This window comes from Lissotriton vulgaris, unplaced genomic scaffold (assembly GCF_964263255.1).
Source record: "Lissotriton vulgaris unplaced genomic scaffold, aLisVul1.2 SCAFFOLD_614, whole genome shotgun sequence".
NCBI lineage: Eukaryota > Metazoa > Chordata > Amphibia > Caudata > Salamandridae > Lissotriton > Lissotriton vulgaris.
The window spans coordinates 372375-396747 of record NW_028247094.1 but is presented as its reverse complement, the minus strand read 5'-3'; the positions used below and the strand labels follow the sequence as shown (position 1 = coordinate 396747).

Here is a 24373-nt window from a genome sequence, read left to right as displayed (position 1 = left end):
TACGGATGGGTCTGCCTTTGAGCAGTTTTTAACAGTGAAACAACCAGCTTTTCTTTCCAATGTCACAGTAGATCTGCCGGAGAAAAGAAAGCATTCCAAAGAAAAATAAGGTGTGGAGTTATAAGATCCATTACAAGATGAAGTCTCCTGAGTGGGCCAAGCAGCATCCGGAGAACCAGATTTATTAGTATGGAAATGTGTTAATATAGAGTCGTAGGGTGAACTGAGCCCTAAGATGAGTGACTTGTCTTAGACCAAGGTTGGGCAAGCTTCATTGATATTAAAAGTGATATATTTCTTTAATACTCGAAATGCCACTCTGAAGAATGTGTCTGATATTTTCTTCAGTGATCACCAGCTTTTTGAAATTATCAAGCTTTTAAAATTAGCTTTTCATAATGAAATGTGCTTTGTCGGTATCACACATTATATTTTTTATGTAAATTCGTTCCTGAAATTAATTTGCAAGATACAACCCAGAGACTGGTTTCCGGAAAAAAGTCTCTCAATTTAACCTCAGCTTTAACCCTTCTTTTGTTTCTGTCTCACTATACTTTATTTAGGCAAGGTAGACACCCACCACAAAAACATTTTACGAACTTTTATACATTTTCCATAATATGAAATGCTGGGATTTCATTAATTACACCTGTGTTAGTAGAATTTCACTCAAGCCTTGTCTGTTGACATCATCATCACAACTCATTGTCTGCCACACTCGGGGACCAAGGTTAAAAGTCTTTACATAACGATTGATTCACACCTCAGGATGGCCCTGCAGATCACACTGAATTCAAGGAGGCTTCTTAGATCAACACACCTTGCAGAAGATCTTTTAGTATCTCAGTGTCCCACTCAGACCTAAGTGATGACTGTTGCTTTCCAAAAGAAGCTTTAGCTTAACATTATTATAGCATGCCCTACAATACCATAACATCTTGTTGGATGATACGACATAATAAATAACACGTGTACAATGTTACCTCTGTGCCCTCCATTCTAATCAATCATATTGCTGTTACTTCACAATATTTTTCTGTGTGCGTACCGGTGTACAGTGCAGTGTCTGGTATTGCACTATGACAAACACACATTTTTCAGAGGCGGATATCCACCTTCTGACTCTAGTCGAACTTCACTTAAAAACATATGTTTTTTTAATAATGCGTCGTCAAAAAATGCATAGTCTACTCAGGAATTCAATCATATTTAGTTAAATTTATTCATACCAATTACTTCATAGGCTGATGTAATTCATGTAAATATGTGGTAATTCAAGATTTAGAATATTTCATCCATGATTCACAATGTCCCTTTCCTGAACAACAGTCACACTTTCAATTATTTGTACACAGAATATACACGCAATCTTATTGAAGAAGCTATTCATCCTGTTTCTAAATTTGACAGAAATCAATTGTAGATCAAAACCCAGCCATCAAAAGGCCATGCAATGGTATGCGTATTAAAACATTCCTCTAAACCACACACAGTCAAATCCATCATCAATAGACATTGGGCTATCATCCAAACTGAGCCAGATCTAATGAATTTATAACAAAAAAAACTACAATTTTTGCCTTTCAACATACTTGAAATTTGAAAGAACTACTGTGAAGCAAGAAAAGCTCAGACAAAGCTGAACATGGAGGAATGCAAATATGTGCAGACTGGGTCCATTACAATAATGTGAATAACAGCATAAAAATAAAACTAAAACATTCAACTACTTGCGACACTGAAAATGTGAGTTACGTCCTTTTGATAAAATATACGTGGGCAAAACTGAGCGTAAAATTAAAATCCAGATACCTTGATAGCCGGGGCTGGTGGCTCAGTGGACTAATGCATCCACTGCAGGTGCCTGTGTCACAGGTTCAAATCCCGGCAGGCCCACTTAGCTGAAAACCAAACCAATATCACAAACCACAACAACAATTCGACTGTAGCAATGCATTGGTTTCAAGATGGGCACAATATAGCGCAACTACGTTTTACCATCATAGAAGTAATGAAACTGAGACCTGACATGGATCCTTATAAACAACTTGCGAGATAGGAATTTTTCTGAATTAAAAAATTGAATTCTATGCAGCCGCTTGGGATGAATGACAGATTGGAATATGTGTGCTTCCTATGAGATTCTTGTTTAGTATTTTTGCCATTAAATTCGGAACTTCAGCTGTTTTGCCAATTGACCACCATCATAAATTACATTACTATTTTTCATTCTTCATGTTTTAGTTTCAGTGTTCATATTGTGCAGTTTTACTGTTAATTGATATACATTTTATACTACTATTTTATTTGAGTTACAGTTTCCATCTTTACTGGTGCACAGGGTTTCTTTAAAAGTTGTGTTTTTCACTTTTCATGGTCTACACCTTTAAGAATAGCTCAGCTGGCACACTAATAAGCTACGTATGCCGTATGTATACATGTTCACCTAAATACAATGATCCTGCATGATTCGCCATCAGTAACACTTGTGGAGGAGAAGTATGGCGTGACTCTGCCTGTTAAGTGGTAGCCACTTATATGCACATCTTCTATACAGGGTGCAGACGGGTTTGTACAGCATTCCCATTCAGAGGTGGCCGTAGCGGTCCACCTGCAAGAAAGTTCTAAGCATGTTTGATTCTAACAGCGTCTGTTGCATGTCGAGCACACTCCATTCATAGAAGGCTTGTTGATACTTTTGTGCACGCAATGTCTTTTCACCTTTGTGTACGTTTTCATTTCAGTAAGTTAAACCTGCACGTATGTGCTTTTATGTTTGGACAGACAACTTTGGTGCGTGTGCAGCCATACCGTTTACCATTGAATATTATCGGTTACACTCAGCTGCTGGGTGTTCATTTAGTAACACTTTAAATACTCATTAGAATAAAAGAGGATACAAATAACATATTTTCCATAAAAATATTACAATATAATTGATATTGAACATGAGAAAAAAGGCAAAGAAATAAAAGAAATGCAAGAAACTCATTCGAGGTTGAAAGTTTTCTGACCGGTTACTAGAAGTCTGAAAAATAGAGAGTTTATTTAAATAAACAGTTAGGGGTAACCAAAAAAGATTTATTTATCTGTGGGTTACAACAGGAGGCAAAAGCTATGTTCCATCTATGGCATACAGTGTTCCACCAAGATTTGACGGAAAGCTTATTTGGGCATTTCCAATTGAGTGTAATTTGTTGAAAAGCTAAAGCTAACATGAGGTCAAACAGCCCATGTTCATGAGATAATATCCGTTGTTACTCTGATAAACTTCCCATAAATAGGAGGGTATCCAATAATGGAATATTTAGATAAAAAATATTCAATATCCTTGGCCAAATTTGTAACCAAAAAGAAGCTACGGGAGAGCATGAAAAAAGGAGGTGATGGAGGTCAGCCAAGGTATGATCACAATACCAACAGGTTTTATTGTTAGAGTGTGTAAAATGGGCAATGGAAATGGGAGTGAAATAAAGTCTGTGATATAGAAAAACATAGATTGAGTAGTAGATGCAGATCTAGATATTTTTAACGATGTGGTCTATAACTTGCTCCAAAAGTCATTGCTCCATTCACAACCAAAATCTGCCACCTAGGCAAGCTCAATCTTAGTCTTAGATCTCTCTGGGTTAATGGAATTGAGAGATTTATAAATGAGAGAGGTCTTTGGGGTGCTGATAGGATTCTAGGAACTCGATCCTGGGTAGACAAAGAATCTTCAGAAGAAAGGGAATAGAAGGCTTCAAATGGTGCTTCAATAAGTAATGAAAACTTATGCTGAAAGGAGCGAGGACATTTAAAATTAGTTAGGATCTGGGGAAAAGAGCAAGGAGAAGTACAAGGAGAAGTGCCATCAAATATATCTTAAACACAGATAATGCCTTTAGGTCTCCAGGATCTCCAGAAATGAAGGTCCATTATTAGGGATGAGAAAATGATAATGCCAAAGAGGAGAATGCAAGAACATGTTTCTAGACATTTTCTTTGGTTGACAACAAGGTCTTAACAGTGAGCAAGTATGTTTAAATAATGGAAGAGATGTGAGACTGGTCTTGGCCGTGAAAGACAACACTTACAGGAAAGAGAAAGGGGAACAGAGACGGCACTCAATATTTACCCATACAGGGGTGAAAGGAGAAATATTCGCTTGGAGCCACTCAGAGGCTTGTTTAAGACAAAATGCTTTATGATATAATCTCAAATTTTGAAAATTTACCCCTCCGGTGGATTTTAGTTTTCTAAGGTGGGATAAAGAGATTCTTGATTTTTTATTGTTCCACAAAAATTTGGAAAGTAGGAAGTTAAGTTTCTTCAAATAGATAGAAAGAATATCAACTGGAATCATTGAGAGAATATATAACATAATAGTGGTGATCATCATTTTGATAGAATCTAGGAAAGAAAAAGAGGATTCCAGGAGGAGAGCAGTTTGGAAATGTGATCAAGAATTTATTTCATATTTATTTTAATCGAGTCCGAAATAGAGCTGGTGAACCAAATCCCTAGGCATTTAATTTTTGAACTATTCCAATGAAACCCAGTTGGAATGATGTTGAGAACAAAATTTGTACATGAGAAGAATCTTTGTTTCATCTGAGTTGATGTTTTAACTCAATACTGACAAAATGTCTGAGAATTCATGAAATAATGAGGGGATAGAAAGTTATGGGTTAGATATAAAGAGTAAGATATAATCCACATAGGCAGAAAGCTTCAAATGTTGATCTCCTTGTAAATAAAACAGAAATAAAAGTTTCATAGCGGATGTGAGCCAGAAAGGGTTCAAGAGAAATAATAAAAAGGAGAGGAGATATAGGACAACCCTGTCGCACACCACGGTGAAGTGAGAATCTATTTGATACAAGACCATTAACTATAGTGGAAGCATTAGGTGCCGTATAAAGTAAAGAAACCAGGGAAATTAATTTAGACCCAAAACAATGCCAATGGAGTGACTGAAATAAAAAGGACCATTCAACTCTATTAACAGCCTTTTCTATATCAATAGATATTGCAGCCAGGGAATGAGATAGAGTAGATGCCTTATTTAGAACATTGAAAAATAACAGAGAGTTATAAGAGGTTAATCTGCCCTTTACAAAATCACATTGTTCTGGACCAATTAGAAGGGGTAGTAGTGATTCAGAATTAATGTCAAAAGTTTAGCAACAATTTTATAGTCTACATTTATTAAGGATATAAGGCAATCATTTTTGTAGAGTTTGGGATCTTCACCTTCTTTGTGAATGAGACAAAGGGAGGCTTCTAATAAAGTACTGCTTGTCTTACCAGTGGTACAGATATATTGAAATATTATAAAGAGTTTGGGGAGTAGACAATTTTAAAAGTGTAAGTAAAATTCGACTGAGAAACCATCTGGGCTAGGAGATTTATTTTTCTTTAGTGAGTTAAGAGAACTGGTAATTTCTTGGTGCAAAATAACCAAGTCTAGGGAATCAAAATCAAGATCAGTGGATGAAGGAGGTGGAATATTGCTGAAATAGAAATCACTATGAGGATTAGATGCGGGCGCTTCTGGAGTATATAGATTGTTATAACATGTTGTAAATGCATCAAGGATTTCTTGATCTTTAAAAAGATTCTTTCCATCTGCTGACTGAATAGAATCTATCAATGTCCTCTCTTTTCTACATTTGAGGTAATTAGCAAATAGTGATCCAACTTTCTCCATAATATTGAGCACTCCATGAAGTAAAATAGATGAAGCATTATCAGTGGATATCTTGTTAAACTTTAGCTTAGCGCGAACAAGGTCCTGCTGTTTAGCGTCAGAATAGGAAGTATAAAATTGATGTTTTAAGTGCTTGATATTAGTTAATAAAGCCTTAGACTGAATGTGAGTGTGTTTATTTTTCCTGGCAACAAAATCAATAATGACAGTAGTGAAGGAGTATAGGAAGAGCAATAGGCCATCCAAAGAGGAGAAAAAAGGAATATTAAGAGAAAAAAGCGAAGAGTAGAACAGAACATTTTATTATAATGTACAAGAAAGGGATCACTGACATAATATAGAATACCAAAATATAAACTTACCAAAGTATCGTTGACAAAATATATAATGCAAAAATATCGAATTCCTATCTACAAACAGGTAAGTACAAAAATATAGAATCAAAAATATTGTTGTAAAAAATGAAGTTAGTCAAAATATCGATTTTTTTTAAATGTCTTAAAAGTAATTTAAAATTAATGAAATAATAAATATAATTAACTAAACATATTTAAAAATACTTAAATAACCTTAAAATTGATAAATAAATAATTTTAGTTAAAAAAATAAACATACAATTTTATTTTTTAATACATATATATATGAACGTAATATTAGTAAAAAATATACAATATTGTTAGCGTAGGATAGCGGGAGGGTAACATTTACTATTACCACTCCAGTGAGTGCAACAGTAGAGAAAGCGTTGTATAGCGTAGGGGTAAAAATTACTATTCCCACTCCATTGAGTGCAACAGTAGGGAAAGCGTTGGATAGCGGGAGTGTAAAAATTACTATTCCCACTCCAGAGAGTGCGACTGTAGGGAAAGCGTTTGATAGTGTAGGGGTAATAATTACTATTCCCACTCCAGTGAGTGCACCAGTAGGGAAAGCGTTGGATAGCGGGAGGGTAAAAGTTACTATTCACACTCCAGAGAGTGCAACAGTAGGGAAAGAGTTGGATAGCGTAGGGGTAAAAATTACTATTCCCACTCCAGAGAGTGCAACAGTAGGGAAAGCGTTGGATAGCTTAGGGGTAAAAATTACTATTCCCACTCCAGAGAGTGCAAGAGTAGGGAAAGCGTTGGATAGCGTAGAGGTAAAAAATACTATTCCCACTCGAGAGAGTGCAACAGTAGGGAAAGCGTTAGATAGCGGGAGGGTAGAAATTACTATTCCCACTCCAGAGAGTGCAACACTAAAGAGAGCGCTAGATAGCGGGAAGGTAAAAATGACTATTCCTACTCCAGAGAGTGGAACAGTAGGGAAAGAGTTGGATAGCGGGAGGGAAAAAATTACTATTCCCACTCGAGAGAGTGCGACAGTAGGGAAAGCGTTGGATAGCGTAGGCGTAAAGATTACTATTCCCACTCCAGAGAGTGCAACAGTAGGGAAAGCGTTGGATAACGTACGGATAAAAATTACTAGTCCCACTCCTAAGAGTGCAACAGTAGGGAAAGTAATGATTTAATATATTAATAAAAATAAGTTATATATCAATATCAATAAAACATTAATTAAAAAATAATTTCCAATTTAATATTATGTAATAATAAATTAACTAGAAATACAAATAGATATTAGTTGTTAAAAATGTATTACCTATTAATAATGAATTAACAACTAATTAATTTTCAATAACAAAAACTAATTAAGAATAAAAATAATACCAATTAATAATTAACAGTACATTAATTATCAATACACAAAAAGTATTTTTAATATGTAATTAATTACAATTAAATGACTTCCCACCCTATTCCCCTATAAACCCACAACCCGCTACGGGAAATAAATTAAGAAAATTAACATATTTATCAATTAATCAATTAATAAAAATTAATTACCAATTGAAAATTAATTAACAATAAATTCAAATTGAATACCAATAAATAAATACAAATATTTAATTAATTACAATTAAATTACTTCCCACCCTATTCCCCTATAAACCTACAACCCGCTACAGAACTAAAAAGCAAAATTAAATTAAAAATCATTGATAATTGCTAAAAATTTGCATTTAATTTAATATAATTAAATTACTTCCCACCCTATTCCCCTATAAACCCACAACCCACTACAGAATTAAATAACGCAAAAATTAAATAACATAAAATTCATTACTTAAAATAAATTAAACATACATTACAAAACAAATATATACACTTTTCACACATGTACTAACATACAAAACACTTTAAAAAATTCAATATTATTAAAAAGCCAAAATATTTTTATGCCTATATTATATACTTCGATTATTTTGACTTCTATATTTTGACAATCACTATTATATTACTTACCTTCAATTCCACTATATTGTGTCCATTCAATATTTTGTCCATTCTGTATTTTTACTTCAATATTATGGCCATTCTATATATTTTTTTTAATAGTGTGTCTTGTTACCACAAGAAAGAAAAGAATAGCTGCATAGCAAAATCAAGAAGGACAGCAGAAAGGGAAAGGGAAAGGGTCAAAGGAAACAAAAAACAGAAAAGGAAAATACAAAAAAGGGAAATAGAAAAGCCAAAAGAGGAAACAGTACATATCCATAAAGGATGACTGAAAAGACATACCTGTAGAGGACAAGAATGAAATAACACTGTGGTGGAGACGACACACGAACAAATGACACGCTCAAGATGGGGGAGTCTGAGCCACACCAGGGACGAAAGAAGAGAACAATGAGGAAAACGGACCAAACATGTTAAGTACATCAGACGAACCTGCAAGGATACAAAAGAGAACATCATAAGAGATATCAAATACTTATCGTCTGATATACTAAAATATAATAAAGAATTACAAAATAGGACCACAATTCAATAACATTGAGAAACACAATAGTTATAAGCAAATATAAATCAACCATTGGAAGTACCAGCAGTGTCCCTGTTATTCAAAGTGTGAGAGTATATAAACTTCTTAGGTTCTACAGGATCTTCAAATTACACAGTCTTATTTCGGAAAGTCACTTTGAAAATGCAAGGATGGAAGAGGCCATATCTGGTTCTAAGAGAACGGAGAGGAACTCGAAGGTACAGAAACTCTTTTCTTCTAGCTGCAGTGGCATTAGAGACATCCTGAGAAAGGAACACCCTTTGACCCTGCCAAGACACTTGACGTTTAGCCCTAGCTGCAGAGACAACTAACAACATGTCAGTACATTTCAAGAAGAGGATGCTAACACCTCTAGGCTTGACCGGAGATGCAGACAATGATGGGTGAGGACCAAGCCAGTGGGCTCTCTGAATGTTGGGTGAGGTTGAGGAGGGCATGTCCTACAACTTTGGCAGCAAGGAAGAAAAAAGGAGACAGGATCGTCTCCTTCCAAAGCTTCAGGCAAACCATAAATATGTAGATAGTTTCTCCTGTTTCGGTTTTCCAAATCTTCAGTGTGCTGTTCTTGCCTGTGGACCTCCCTTTCCGAAGAAATAATTCTCTGAGTCTCACCTTGGACTACCAAAAGCTGCTGCTCCATTACAGATACTCTACTTTTCATTGAAGACCACTTTTCGTCTAGAAGCTGCATTTTGCTATTTGTTTCCTCTACAAAAGGATGCAATGCTTGAATCTCCTCCAGCAGCAGCTCCAAAGAAATAGGTGGTGGCAGCTTGTCAGGAGAGGGAGGATCATGTTTCAACCTTTTTGACGCTAAAGAAGGTAGAGAAGTCTTATTTAATACAGCCTCTGATGAGGAAGTACGAGCAGAGGCTACACCAGTCATTTCTTCAGCAACAGGTGATTGTACTACTATAGATGAGTGAGATACAGATCTCATCAGAGATTGCCCTTTAGGAATAAATACAAATTGTGGTTTTCTCAATTTACCTATAAAAGGGAACCATACAACTGAAGGGAAATGGCAGATGCAAACTTCTAACAGTATTAGCTCCTCAAGATTAATACCACAAAGTAATACACAGCATTCGTGACATTAAATCTCCCACAGAGAAGTATTAGTTTATAGCGCTAAGCTGAAACACAGTAAACACCAATGTCAGGACAGTCAGTATGTTGTAGCTTCTAGGACATGACCATAATAAAGTTGAGCATCCACAACCAATAAAGAAATTCCTTATTTATGAAAGGTTGATGTCCTTTGAATAGAGGGTATTTTTCTAATTTCCTGGATTGAGCAAAAATCTCCTCAGAGTTTATAAGCCTTAGAAAGAGCCATAAAAGACACACATTCAGGCTTGAGGCACAAAGACCCAGTCGCAAATTAAGGTGAAGATTGAGGCTGTAGGGGTTCCCATAGTGCAGCACAAATCAAAGAAAAGATGCCAGAATTAAGCTTCCCAGTGTGCTGCATGACAGGCACTTACTTGCGTGCGGAAACAAAATGGCGGCCGTTGAGTGAGGTGACCCTGACAATCTGAAAAATAAAGAGAAGTGCAGCTCGCTTCATTACACCGGGCAGCTCCTCATAATGCCCCCAGGTTCTGCTGCAGGAAAAGCCATTTTCCGAAGTCTGAAAGGTGCTAAAAATGCTCCAAATGACCGTCAAGTGGCCATTTTGAGTTGCGTCAAAGCCACGTCCCCAGATTGTGAATTTGTTTTGATGACCCAGTGATAAAAAAACACATGTGTATTTAAGTGAAGTACGAGTGGAGTCAGAAGGCGGATATCTGCCTCTGACAAATTTATCTCATAATAAATAACACAACATAGAGTTACTTCATTAAAACACAGAAGATGGGAAAGGGTTTGATAAAGTGTTCGAGCTTGTTTGAATCTTTCACAGGTGGTTCAATTAAACCCTTTGTGGTGGTGAAAGTACTTGGTTGATAGGATTGTTTGAGTGCAGATAATTTAGATTAAGGTTTGCAGAGATGACTGTGTCAGTGGTAAGATATTAACTCACAGAATTCACTCACAGTCCTTCTATGTCCACGTTGGCAGGAATAAGACCTCACCATCCGGGCCAACCTATGCATGAGTTATTTTTAGAGTCAATGAAGTAAGGGTGGGGCTAATTATCAACATGTATATTTGCATTTATTTATTTATGTAATTTGGTGTTTTCTATGCAGTGCTGTTCCAGTCATTTCGTTTGTAGAACAGTGCCAGGCTAATGACTGTGCAATGGCTAATTGGATAATTATTCTTAGGACAAATGACCCAATTTACTAAATATTTCCTTCAGTAATTGTAACATCCATAAAAAACTCAAGAGTGCATCACACCTTAGAGCAGGTTAAACTTCTCACATAAAAACTTTTTTAAACTACTTCCTTAGCAGGTGGTACAGCCAGTTCTTCATGCATCCTACTCCTTTATATTTAGAATCACTGATGCATGGGGCATAGCACGTTGAATCAGATCCTCACTTTCACTAGGCAGATGGAGGGGTTTAAGGTCATGTTTGATATTGTTGCACTTTGTCAAGTGAATGGCTAGCATTCCTTCTTGATTTTGTATTGGTTGTCGTCTCATATAATGAATCCTGAATAGGCCCACATAACCACATTTCAATATTCTATTTGAGCCATTCTGAATAATTTGGCTCATTTGATGATCTATTTAAATTAAGTTGGGACCTTCTTTTAGCAGTCTGTGCCTTGAGGATGAATGTAAGCTCATGGCAGAAAAACGTTTCTTGATTTCTCACTTTTTTGATAAGGGATGGGACTGTCCCCATGCAAGAGGACTTCAAATTAGAATTCTATTACTTTAGATGCACCAATTAGTAGAAAATTGCATTTCATGCTTTCCAGACATGACGTTTTCCTCTTGATCCAATAATAAAAGTCTGGTACTGTCATGTTCCATAGTTTAGTTTATTTCTTAGTTTTTATTAAGAAGTTGGTTTGAGTTTCCTGTCGGCACATCATTGTAAGGGATATTATGTAATTCAGCTAGTGGGCACAGAGAGTGACACAGAAGACTGCTTACACTGTAGATTGGCCCACCACCTCACTTCATAATCACCGTGGGCTGCAGCAGAGTAATGGTTAACTGAGTGTAATAATGGCACAAGACAACACCATAAAAAGAGAGGAAATTCACAGGTTGTGGTAACTGGTTAACCTCAGGTCTACTCCTCGTTCTTCTCACCCTAAACTTGGAACAGAAAACAGGATATCGTTGAAAATAGTTCAGGCATTGCTGCCATGCAACTCTGCTTTACATTATTGAGAAATTGAAAAACGAAAATAAAAACAAAGGGTCTCATTACAATGTTGGTCCGAAAGCCTCCGACCAACAGTCGGATTCCCATAGAGCGTGTCGGAACCCATCCGCCTGACTCGGTCGGAAACAATTCCACCGACCTATTATGATGCTCTCGGTTGGAAGGGAAACCATTTGGTCATTCCGAATCGGTTCCGACCAGCATTCGGAGAATCTAAGTCAGCCGGAGCCGAATCGTACAGCTCAACAGACAACGTTTCTGACCCACCACTTATGATGTCAGATCCTGACACCCTTCCGGTGTCGGACTGTCTGATATGAAAAGGCTGACGGAAACTGACTTTGGGGGCCCCTAGCAGGCCCCCCTTCATCCTGAGATCTCCGGTTGGGGTCCATCGGAGTACCCAAGGGGCCTGCTGTAAAACCATGGACAGTGTGGTAGGCACCATGGGGTGCCTGCGACAGGGTCAACGGTTTTCCACAGACACCCCTTTTCCCCATAGGAGCCTCTATTTACAGATGGAACACAGGCTCCCATTGAAGTCAATGGGAGTCCTTCCGAATGGTTTATGGAAGCATCGTAATCGGCTGGGCGGAACTGCCGACTGCGAGTCTGTCAGTCTCGATTCAGAGACAGTGTCGGGAGGAGGAAACTCCAACTGACATTGTAATGAGGCCCAAAGTTGTGATATCTTCCAACATCAGATCTTTTAAGCCGCAACCCAATAGGAAAACTCACTGCTCCTGTCAAATATCAGGATACATGACCAACAAGCTATGAAGTGTATTTCCAAGTTGAAAAAAAACATTCACCCATTTATTGTTATGAAAATAAACCTGTTATATAACCTGATAACCATTATTGTTATAAAACTGTTTTCAAATATTCTATAGATGTAGAACAACCACTTATGGCAGACCCGGAAGCAGAGGTCGACCCGGGACCAGGGTTCGATTCCCGACGCGGCAGGGTCTTGGGCCATGGTCAGCGGACTCGATAATTCTCGTCTCTGTGCCTACTCCAACCATGGGTCTCACTCAGCAACTCTGGGCAATAGCTTGCTTAATCTCTACTAAAGGCCCCATCAGCGCCGGGGATGCTTGTCTTCCCCTTGGAGATACCCAGGAGGGTCCATCTCACAGGGAAAGCCAGGATGGGTTCCCCAGCGGTATACAGCGCCGGGACGCCCCTTTGCTGGGGCAGCTGTGCGCTTTACAAGTATACGACATTTAACATTTAACATTACTGTGCCCAAGATCTAAGTGGGCATCTGTTCCTATACTAAATACCCCACTCTCTTCAGTAAGGTGTGTGGTCTGCAAAGTACACTCTACCTCTGGGTAAGGTAGAGGCATGCCATTCCCCTGCCTTGGGAAGGGGAATAGTCCTATCAAACTTTAAATTTCTCCGCCTTTGTATACCAACTAATTTTTTTAATCTTTTGTGGTATTCGCAAACACCAGTACAGCTCAAGAAAAAGGCTTGCTAAAATGTTTAGAAGCTTTGACATAGTAGACAGCTGCCCTGGTGCCCTGTATGAAATCCCACCCCTCCTAACTCTAATTTTAATAAGCTTTACTGGGAGGCTGTTTTTCATCCTATGGATATAGGTCGTGTATGCATACTCCCCAATGTTTGTTCTCTCTTCACAGCTTCACAAAAAATATGGCTCTATGTACACATTGTACCTGGGATCTCAGCGATATGTGGTGCTCTGTGGATACGAAACTCTGAAGGAGTCCTTAATTGACAAAAGTGAAGAATTCAGTGGCCGTGGAAAGTATCCCCTCTTTTACAATTTTACCAAAGGCAACGGTAAGGATTTAAGGTTTAAGGACATCTGGTAATATCCTGTGTCGTAATTGCGTGCTCCACATGTCTCAAATGATACTTCAGATAGCTCAAAACCCAGAATTTGCCTGAACAACAGATAACTGGGGTAACATTCTTAAATGTATCTCGGATTGTCTTTTCTTTTCTATACTCGCTTTTCATATTTCTCATTATCCTTGTGTTTTCTATGATAGCCTTACTGCTCCCTCTCTTTCTCTCCCAGACTCTTTCTCTTTTCTCAAAGTATGCATTCTTCTTCTGTATGTATATATATCTTTTTTTTATCATGGGAGTTTCTCTTTAGCTATCTGTCTTCATCTTTATTTATTTTTTGCTTCTTTTGTCTCCCCAAGACACAGTATCTTACTCTACAGTATCTCACTCTTAGCCTTTCTGTATCTCTAGTTCTTCTGTCTTTCAGTATCTTTATGATGAAGCTATTTCCCCGGCTTTAAGCCCTTCATTATTTTTCCAGTTACATTTTTACTTTGTCCACCTCTATTTAGAATTGTGTTTCTATTTAAATGTTACTACTCCTCTTTTCTTTATCAGTTTGAACAGGAATAATGAACAATCTGTGACACAATAATCGCTTTCAAGCTTAACTGGAGAAAATGTGTGTTAGGTATTTAACACACTTGTCAGAAACTAACCCAGTGTATGATTCGTTTGTTGGGCGTTGCTGGGTCCCTTTCCCCCAGAGCGAGCACACACAAGAAACCCACACTGTTATTTTTCAAGGTTCTATTTAAAGCCAGTCTTAGTGTACAATATATGTAAAATGTTATTAAAAGTATCAAAATCACTGTAGATTACACATGGGAAAAATATAAAAATTATAAAAGCCAGCAACATGTCTCATTGCACAGTAGAATCTCTTCGGTTTAAGTCCTAGTTTATAGATCTATTACCACAAAATGTCTGCCATTCTATTAAGGTTCTGTTTTTAGATGTTTATTGTCGCATACATGAACTTCATTTATATATTACGTCCAAAGTCTGCCTGCGGGCTAATACATGAATAAGTTTGGGAGTCAGCAAATGTCCAATCTAATGGAAATCATCACTGAAGCCACAGGGTAATTATGGAGGCCACAAATGGTGCCCTCATTAAAATCTGGGTTATCCGGGCGAAACCTTGACTGTTACTGCCCCGGAGCACATATCTTCACTTCTCCCATGCTCCGCAAGTTCTATCTCCTGTTCAATCACTATTCCTTTCATACATTCACTCACTTTGTCCTGTATCTGCAATGGTTGTAACTTTTGCACTCAAAGGTCCTACGAGACTGAGTGCAATAAGTAACTTGAAATAAAATGTCTGAAGCAAGGGCTACACATGCTGACAGTGAAGGGTCTGTGTGCTAGGTACTGGCTACAAGAAAAACTGGTCCTAGAGCAGGTATGGGTAATGTCGGACTGCGAGCATCACAGCCTATCGAAAGAGAGAGTGAGTGAGTGTGTGTGTGTAGGTTTGTCATACTTAGGGGGTCATTATGATGGCGGATTCCCTGCATACTCCGGGCCGGCGGAAGCCACCGCCGGCCCGGAGTAAGCGGGGAATCCGCCGAGGAGGCCTGAAAGACCCACCGCCAAATTAGGATGGCTGGTGGGTCTCACAATCTGTGCTCCACTTTTCCGCCGCGGTCGGAAGGCGACCACGGCGGAAAAGCACTAACATGGCTGGCGGTGTCTATCAGACACCGCCAGCCATATTAGGATGTAGGGAAAGTAATGCTTTTTCACGGCGGCTTTTCCGCCGTGGAAAAGAATACGGACATTCACTTTGGGGGCCCGTTGTGGGCCCCCTGGGTGAAGGTTGCGTGGGGGGATGCACTTGGGGGGTACCTATGGTACCCCCCTGCCTTTGCGTGCACGAAGCGGCAGGCACCGCGCGGTGCCTGCCTCTTTGTGCATGCAAATGCACTGCTTTCATTTTCAAGCAGCACCCGCCGCAATGTAAAACATACAGGATGTGACCGCCAGGGTGGCGGTCACATCCTAATTGCCATGGAGGGACCGCCGCTGCCCATGCGGACGGTCCCTCCTACTCAGGGGTGGCGGACGGACGCAAGTCCGTCCGCCATCCTAATCGACCCCTTAATGTGCCTTTTCTGCTCTGGGTACTCTGTTTGAGTTATAGGTACCTGGTAATCAAAAATTAACATGTTTAGCAAAATGCCGAATAGTTTTGATTAATATGACACACATTTAGTTAACATTATTATGTTCTGCAATGTGATAATCAAGCTTACGTTAATATAGTGGTCGTATTTTATCTAAACAGTGACTGCGTAATTTTACATTTGCTTGTTAGTTATTCTGAGGGTATTGAGAAGATGGACAGCTGTGTATCTCTTTTATTGTTGTTGTTTAAGAGAATGCAGTCTCATGGAACAAACATAGTCATAGGGGCACTATGTTTTTGCTAAGAGTTTTTGACAATAGCGAGAATAAGTAATAAAAGTCAGATACGGAGAGTGAAAAAGAGAGGGGAGGCTTACCTACAGGCAACACTGGGACAGTCCGTATATAAACTTATCTAGCGTCCCAGATGAAGGCTACTTGGGTGATGGGAGGCGCTTATCCTTGATTGATTATTTTATCAGTGCAGCTGACCTCGTGAGACGACAATAGCAGAACTTGCTATTTCATTGAACATAAGTTCCATTGTTAAAACATATATGCCGGATTGTGCCATATCTGAAACTTGAAAGAAGTTTTATCTACTGCTGTGCTAGAGGTAGGTTAGCACTTAGAAGAAGAGATTGAGGGCATAGGTGCTGCACATGTAATGTAGCAACTATGTTTGAATGGCTCATCCTGTTCACACTCATAGCAGTCATGACTCGCAATTCTCACTAGTGGGGAGGGGGTAACACAGGGGGTACGGCGGACTGAGGCTAAAATAAAACTAAAACTTACCTGACCAGTCCCGCACCGCCCCTGCTCCTATTCCGGGTCCTGCATTGTCCTGCTCCTGAACAGGATCAGGCATGCTCCCTCCCCCCCCCGTAAGCCAATCACAACTCTGCGATGGCCTTGCATGCAGCCTACATAGAGAAAATGTAGAGTGTGCATGACTGCTTTGGTCGACCCTTAGGCTGTCCAAACAGGGTACTCAGAGGGGTGCAATCCACTCCTCCCTGACCCGCACACCCACCCGCCCCCAACCAGGCATATCCTCCCTTCTGCCCCAACCACGCATACCCCTGCCTTCTACTTTCTCGCAGCAAGTGAAGCAGAAAATAAAATGGTATTTAAAATACAATTTTATTTTCTGCTTCTCGCACGGCGAGAAAGCAGTGAGGCAGCGCTCCTCCGCCCTAATGGAGGAGCCGCCCGACTCATAGTACAGGCAGTTGCTTCCCTATTATTTGTCTTTGTTGTGGGGGAAATCCTATTGTGTGCACTAGACTAGGATTCTGATTTGAATTAAATCGTACAAAGTATCTTGCATGTTCTGATGTTCTTTAGGGCTTCAGTCCCTAATGGAAAAGGATTAGGGGCTCCACCGAATATTCCTTTCATGTTGTATGCAATTGATCTTCACCTAAAACACATCTTGCTCAAATATTGTTACGTGGGTTGTGGAATGGTTGCAGGAAAACAAGCTTTCTGATTCAAGTTGGTAAATTGATTACGGGCCAGATGTATCAAAGGGTTTTACCCATTCTGTGTCTATGGGAAAACGTGTTCATACATATGGCCCCAAGTCCTTAGTGCCAGGGGTATAGAAAGCTTATCTCTGTGTTTCTAGAAAAGAACTAGAAAATGTATCAAGTTCTCCTGTGTCCTGCCATGCATCCTCTGTCAAAAGAAATGGGTCAGGGATATGGGGTGGTGACCTTGCTTATTGAAGGTAAACCATACCATACTATGTCAACAGTGGGATATGGACATTTTTTGTAATGGAGGTAAAGATCATGTGGCTTTGCCCTTCAATGGCGAACAAGACTTGTTTTTATCTTTTGAAACACTCTAGATGTGTATCTTTCTTGTAATGCCTAAATGTGCCAGTCTTTTTCACAATAGTCTAATTTAGGGTTTTAATGATGCCAGGAGGGTTTGGTGGTAGCATTTGAAGTCTGCTGGGTATGAGGAGGAACACTTGCTGATTCTTCCAGACCATCAAGGCAGCATTCAGGACTTTATATGCGTAGGAAGGTAGGATCCTTCTGCATAGTTACCCTGACTTTTTGCCTGGTGCTGTGCTGGTTTTTTTACTAGTCTGACGGGGATCCTGCTAATCAGGACCCCAGTCTAGCCGCTTTCTCCCTAAATTGGTTATGTTATGAACTTAGGTACACTCCAGATTGGATACTGGGGTACCCTTGTTAGTCCCTAGTTTATGGTACACATGTACACAGGGCATAGGTACCACAGAGGCCTCCCATGGGCTTAAGCATGTTTTATGCCACCCATGATAGGCCATGCAAAATGGAACCTACAGGCCTGCCATGCTTCCTGTTTAAGTTGGTGCATGCACCACTTACTTGAAATATAGGTTTACTATAAGGGTCACTGCACTTAAACCTGTAAGTCACCCCTATAGCAGGCCTTAACAATCATGAAGGCAGGGTGCTTGTTTCAATGTGAGTGGGTGCCACTGCATGAGCAGGACACCCCCGCAGCCTACGGAGTCCATTCTCCCTGGTTATCAGTGCATCAGCCATTTATGACATATAGATTGGCATTATGCGACCACGTGATGACCAACTCTAAATCGGCTGAAAGTAACCCTATTGTGTTTGGTGTCAAACATTGTAGAATCATACCCCCACACTGGTAACCGGTGTGGTAGGTATGATTCCACCCCTCAGAAACGAGCTGTGCGAGGTCCCTGGTGTTCCCGGTACCAGCCTTCTAGTCCTGGGCAGCAAAAAATGGTTGCTTCCGACCAGAGACACATTTCTGCCCTTCTGCTACTGAGCCAAGCCCGAGAAGGAGAAGGCAGAACAATAGGCATCCGCTCACAGGGAGGTATGACCACCTCCCAGACAGGATTTGGTGTATTAAGCCTTGTGCGTTCGCTTGTCAGCGATCTAAAGTCTGCACAAGGGGCCTGTGGAGCAGCACGGACAATTGAAGATATCACCCTTGGAGTGAAGGAGTCATTCCTCTGCAACTGCAAGCACCACATCTCAACTGACCAGTCTGCTTCTCCTGAGCTCCTATGGACTCCAAAGACTCCAGCAGCATAGGAGGTAAGTTTTCAAGGTTCTCAAGGTCCTAGCTGCCTTCTCACCAAGTTTGAGGACAGAATTACTCGTGGGGGGTCAATACCTGTACCCCTGTGCACTGCATACTTTTGCAAGTGCATATGAATGTTGGAGTTTCCAAATCAAGTGCACTGGGCCCTGAGTAGCCCCAACCTCTGGCACCATTTTCACCAAAGAGCTCCAGCCTCCTCACACCGAGTGCTACGTGGGCTGTTGCTTTGTCAAACTGCTTGACGTCCCCTTGGGCCTCCTGTACCTCCATCCTGTGGATTTTCTTGAGAGTCAACACTGCTTTTCGTGGGCTCCCCTTGTTGTTTCAGGTCTGCCCTGACTCCCCTGTGTTTGGTGAGTCTCCAGGACCTTGCTGGTCCAAACAATAACCTTCTTTGACCTTATGCGTGGGTTGCGGTTGCCAAGTCTTGATGGTGCTCCAGCCGGCCAGCAACCCCTCATTACTCTATGTCTTTTGTGGGACAGCTCGTATCTGGCTCCTGATTGTCCTCAACTTATCCTGGTCCTGGTGGTTGCAGAGTCAAGAACCCCCTCAATGCACCTGCAGCACCCGACATCGGTGGGCACTCGTCTGCCGAGCCCCTGGTCACTCCTGAGTGACCCAGACTCTGCCCCTCTGCTTTCAGGTACTCTTCACCAAGAATCCACCTTTAGATTCCGACAGACACTTTCCTTCTTCCCAGCAGTGGCTCTTCTTCAAAGTCCTCCATAGAGATCAACTGCGGTTTCCGACGCTACTTCAGACCTATGCACCCAGCTTCCCTGGGATAGGTAACTCTGTACTACGGTACCCATGGGTGGGGTGTTTCTCCAACCTCCTAACTTCCACAGGGTTTCTTCAAAGTCCACTTAGAAGGGTCCTTAAACTTTAGAACTTCAACTGTGACTCTCCTATAGAATTGTACGTAGCACGCGTTAGTGTTCCCACACTGCACCCATCCTCCGTGGGGTCCCTACTTACTCACATTGGGGTCCCAGTGACTCTACATCCCCTCGACACTGTCTTGACTCAAGTCGTGGTTCCTATACCACTGTTTTAGTATATGGTTTGGTCTCCCCCTGGAGCCCACTGTGTGTTAGTGCTATTTACTATTGTTTCTGTGCTATGGTATTGTGTGTTTTATGAGTATCCTCATGTAGAGGGTACTGTGTCATACTTAAAGAGTTTTATATCATTAAGTACATATTTTTATAACTACAGTGTGGTTCTACTTTCATTTAACCAATACTATAAGGTTGCATTCTGGTAAAACAAGCTATGTAACATTCCTTCAAGACTAAGCCTGGTCTCCACAGCTACCACTTGGATAGCTTTCTAAGGTTATCTTTGACCTCTCAAATCACGGTAAGGGCTGTTTGGACAGGTACAGGGTGCCCACTTTAATTAGTGAACAGCATATACCAGGCCAACGTCTCACAATGGGCTTTGAACTATTTAGATTACCTTCCATAGTAGTGAGCATTGAAGAAGGATGAAGGAAACCAAACTTGGTGTCAACTTCCTGAGTATGGTGTGTAGAACAAGATTTTTTTCCTTTCTTGATTTGTTTTGTAGGAATAATCCATAGAGCCATGAACAGCTGGTCCCTCATAGAACAGCGTGCTCCTCATTCCTTCTTCTTTCCAACTTGCAGAGTCTTTCTGGCTTGTTGGTCCCATAAGAAGCATGCATACACTGGACAAGTAAACATACACTTGCTTTGGCCTCTCACCCTAATACAGTGAGCTTTTTGAAATTATAAGGGTGTCAAAAAGTTAATTCCCAGTAGCCAAGGCATGAGGATTGCCAAGAAGAGCACCATGCCTTTTTTAACGTATACTTCCAGAATGCCATAGAAAAGGATATTGTCTCTCCTAAAGTAGTCTTCCAATTCTATGTTACCCCTGTGTAGATGGCAGATGTCAGTGTTGGTGTCCAGTAAGTTTGAAAGGTAATCCACTTCTTTCTTGGCCACCCAGATTCATTGTTAGAAAATGGCACTATATTAATAAACAGATTTAATATCAAGAGTTTCCACTTACACTACAATGGCTTCGATTTTGCACATGGTTGTCTCTATTCTACCTTCTGGCATCTTGGTTGCTAGGATGTGAAATAATCTAATATGTCAGTTTCCAAGAAAAAAAAAACTAGACAGTCGCGTTGCTGACTTCAGAATCAGTTACCCCCAGCATATGGGTGCAAGTGAAAACAACAATCACCCTGAAGATGCAAAGATCAGCATTAAAAGCAATGCCTGGGTGGCAGAGTGGTCCGTAACTCAGTAGTGATGTGGGTCAGAAGCAGGCAAAGTGATAATTAAATCAACTTATAAAAAGCCTTATACAAAATGGAACCACTGTTGTGGGTGCACATACTAAAGTGTGCTTGAACATTTTGCGTTCAGTTTTGATATCATGGAGGAAAATTCTCCAAGTATTATAGGCAACACCCAGGCAAATTCATGGCTGAGCACAGTCCCCCAAATCATTCCTTCCACTGTCAAGTAAGAAAAGATGAAACAAAAGTTGCTGACTAGAGGTACCACTTAGCAATATACAATCATGTCCAATTTTTTCTGTGCCATTCTGAAAGCAAATCTTCTGTACACTCCCAACCACAGCTGAAGCAAAGCATTTGACCTGAAAAATGGCAGAATCAGCTGGTCACTCCTAGGGCAATCATGTGCATCTGCATGACTGATCTGAGAATGGTGTGGTATGGAATGTTAGATGGCAGGTGTTAGAAATGGGAGTCTCTAGTTTGCAATGGATTACACCTTTGTCCAAATAGGGACCCTTCTCTAGTCAGGGTAATGGGGATACACTTCTAAAATAACATCTACTCACCCCCTTGGTAGCTTGGCACGAGATGACCAGCGTATCTCAGAGGCAGTGTGTAAAGCATTTGTGCACACATTCAGTAATACAGATAAAACATTACACATGGACACCACACCAGTTTAGTAAAATAAGTAATCTTTATCTAAACCAAACAAGACAAAAATGATAAACATCCACAATACAGTAATACAAATATGACTTTTGAAAGGTGGAAACAGTTGTCTACTTCGCAAACTATAGATGCAACACTTTCAACACTTTCAACACAAAGTACCTTATATGCGTCAAAATCATAAACAAAAACAGCCGCAGGGAAGGTCCTTACTCCAAGGGAGGTGATGTGTCAGTTCCTTATTGCCCCACTGATTTTTGCCCCAGGACCAGGGCCCATGCAGTTATCATGGAAAATAACCAATCAACTGCTCACAAGCTACTTACTGTCATGCATGTGTCACTTAGCCCACCGGCAGCAGGCTTTATCGGGTGGGGTTAGTCCGAGACAGACTAAGCCAAAGAGAGGCAGCAGCAATACACATGTTGGGCTGGCTGGGTGCCTTTCCCTGGCCAGCCTGACATGTGCAATTGTAGAATTCCTTGCCTGTAAAATGAAGGAGATGAGGGGATCGAAGCCGCAGCCCCCGGTCTCCCAAGGAGTGGTGAATTGTCCTGCCCAAGGCCAATCAAAGCTCTGCTTTAGCAGCACCTGGATTAGCTGCTTCAACGTTTGTGTCTCTAGGCAAAGAACGTAAAGCCGACTCGGCATTGGCTTGGAGCATGTGGACATATTCACCAATCACTGCATGGCTTTATTATAAAGGATTTAAGGGATGATATTATTAGGGATCAATTAATCAATAGGACCAATAATAAGAAGATTCAAGAAAAGTTATTAGATTACAAGACCCATCATTAGATAAATCTATTGAAATTGAAAGACGTATACAGAACACTTCTAGATATGTAAAATAGCTGTCAGAAAATAGTCCTAGATCTGAGGTTGAGCCGGGAAAAGTGTGTGTGTTGGGTTCCAATTCGAAGAAGATGGTCAAACCATATAAAGATGAGAATAATTCTAAGGAAAGGATGGTAGGAGTAAATCATAAGAAAAGTTGCTACAGGTGTGGCAATCATAGACACACTGCTGATGCTATACATTGTCCAGCTGGGAGGAGCCGTTGTTATAAGTGCAAAGGAATTGGCCATTTTTCTTGTATGTGTAAATCTATGGAAAAGTCTGAGGGGAGAAAAACTAAACAATATAGGGCAATTTAAAACATCTCATGTGAGAGATGAAATAGATGGAGAAGAAGAGAGTGATATTGAATTTATGGTGATTGAAAATGTTTATCAGCCTCCAAAATGTCTGGTATATATTAATAATTACGAGGTACATATGTGGGCGGATTCATGCTCCCCTTTCACTCTAATAGAAAAGAAGAATTGGAAACATTTAGGATCAATTGCATTGATTCCTACAGATGTTGAACCAATAGGATATTGTGGTGTTAAATTACCCGTTGTGGGATTTTTCAATGCTAAAAATCAATTTGAAAAACGCACGACCATTGGCAAGATCTATGTAGTTGAGTCTGGCAGAAATGTTTTAGGGTGGAGAGAACAAAAACGGTTAGGAATTATATTAAATCCTAATCATCCCCAACAAGTGTTGTTGACAAAAGGTGAAGATGCTAACAAATGGGTAAAAAAAATCCAAATTTATTGAAGAAGGATTTAGGAGGCTTAAAGGGATTTGAACACTGAATCATTGTAAAGGAAGTTGCTACGCCAAAAGTACACAAGGTATGTAATGTTTCCATGGCTTTGAGAGGAAAATTGAAGGAAGAACTGAAAAGGTTATGTAAGGAGAACATAATAGAACCCATAGAAGCTTCCGATTAGTTAAGTCCGATTGTGATCGCGTACCAACCTAACGGCAAAACCTGCATGTTTGTAGATTTAAGGGACTTAAACGATCACATCTGGGTGGATAGATTTTCTCTACCCCGAATAATTGAAATGTTTTCATGTGCTGAAGGTGGTAGGTATTTTACCCCTTTAGATTTATCAAGTGCATACCATCAGGTACGTTTGCATGCAGACTCGAAACATCTAACATCTTTTATTACACCTGAAGGTGCTTTTCAATTTAAAAGGATGCCTTTCAGACTGGCATTGGCTTCAGCCGTTTTCCAAAGAATAATGCAGAAAATATTGAAAGATGTAAAAAATGCCTTAGTATTTTAGGATGATGTGCTAGTTTGGGGCAAGGATGAGTTTCACCATGATGAAGTGTTGGAAAATGTAATGATGAAGCTCGAAAAGGCTGGTCTCACTGTAAGTTTGAGTAAATGTAAGTTTGGTCAACAAGAGGTTGAATATCTAGGACACACTCTACCAGAACATGGCATAAAACCTAAAATGAATTTGGTAGAAGATTTGGAGAAAGCTCCATCTCCAATTGATAAGGATCAATTGAGGTCATTTCTTGGCTTAGCCAAGTACTATTCCGAATTTTTACATCATTTTTCTGACATTGTACAACCTTCATGTAGCATAATGAAGAAAGGGGTTAATTTTAAATGGTCAAACGAATGCCAAGAGGCATTCAAA

General features: G+C 40.1%; 1 protein-coding gene across 1 annotated transcript in view; it reads left to right on the top strand.

Moving 5' to 3' along the window:
* Positions 1-24373, top strand: part of LOC147665639 (cytochrome P450 2F2-like) — a gene marked incomplete at its 3' end in the record, with an annotated part of 323787 nt that overhangs the window by 50426 nt on the left and 248988 nt on the right. The window contains exon 4 of the mRNA XM_086949621.1: positions 13526-13688. Coding sequence (XP_086805747.1) covers positions 13526-13688 — 163 coding nt within the window. The remainder of the gene's footprint in view (positions 1-13525; positions 13689-24373) is intronic.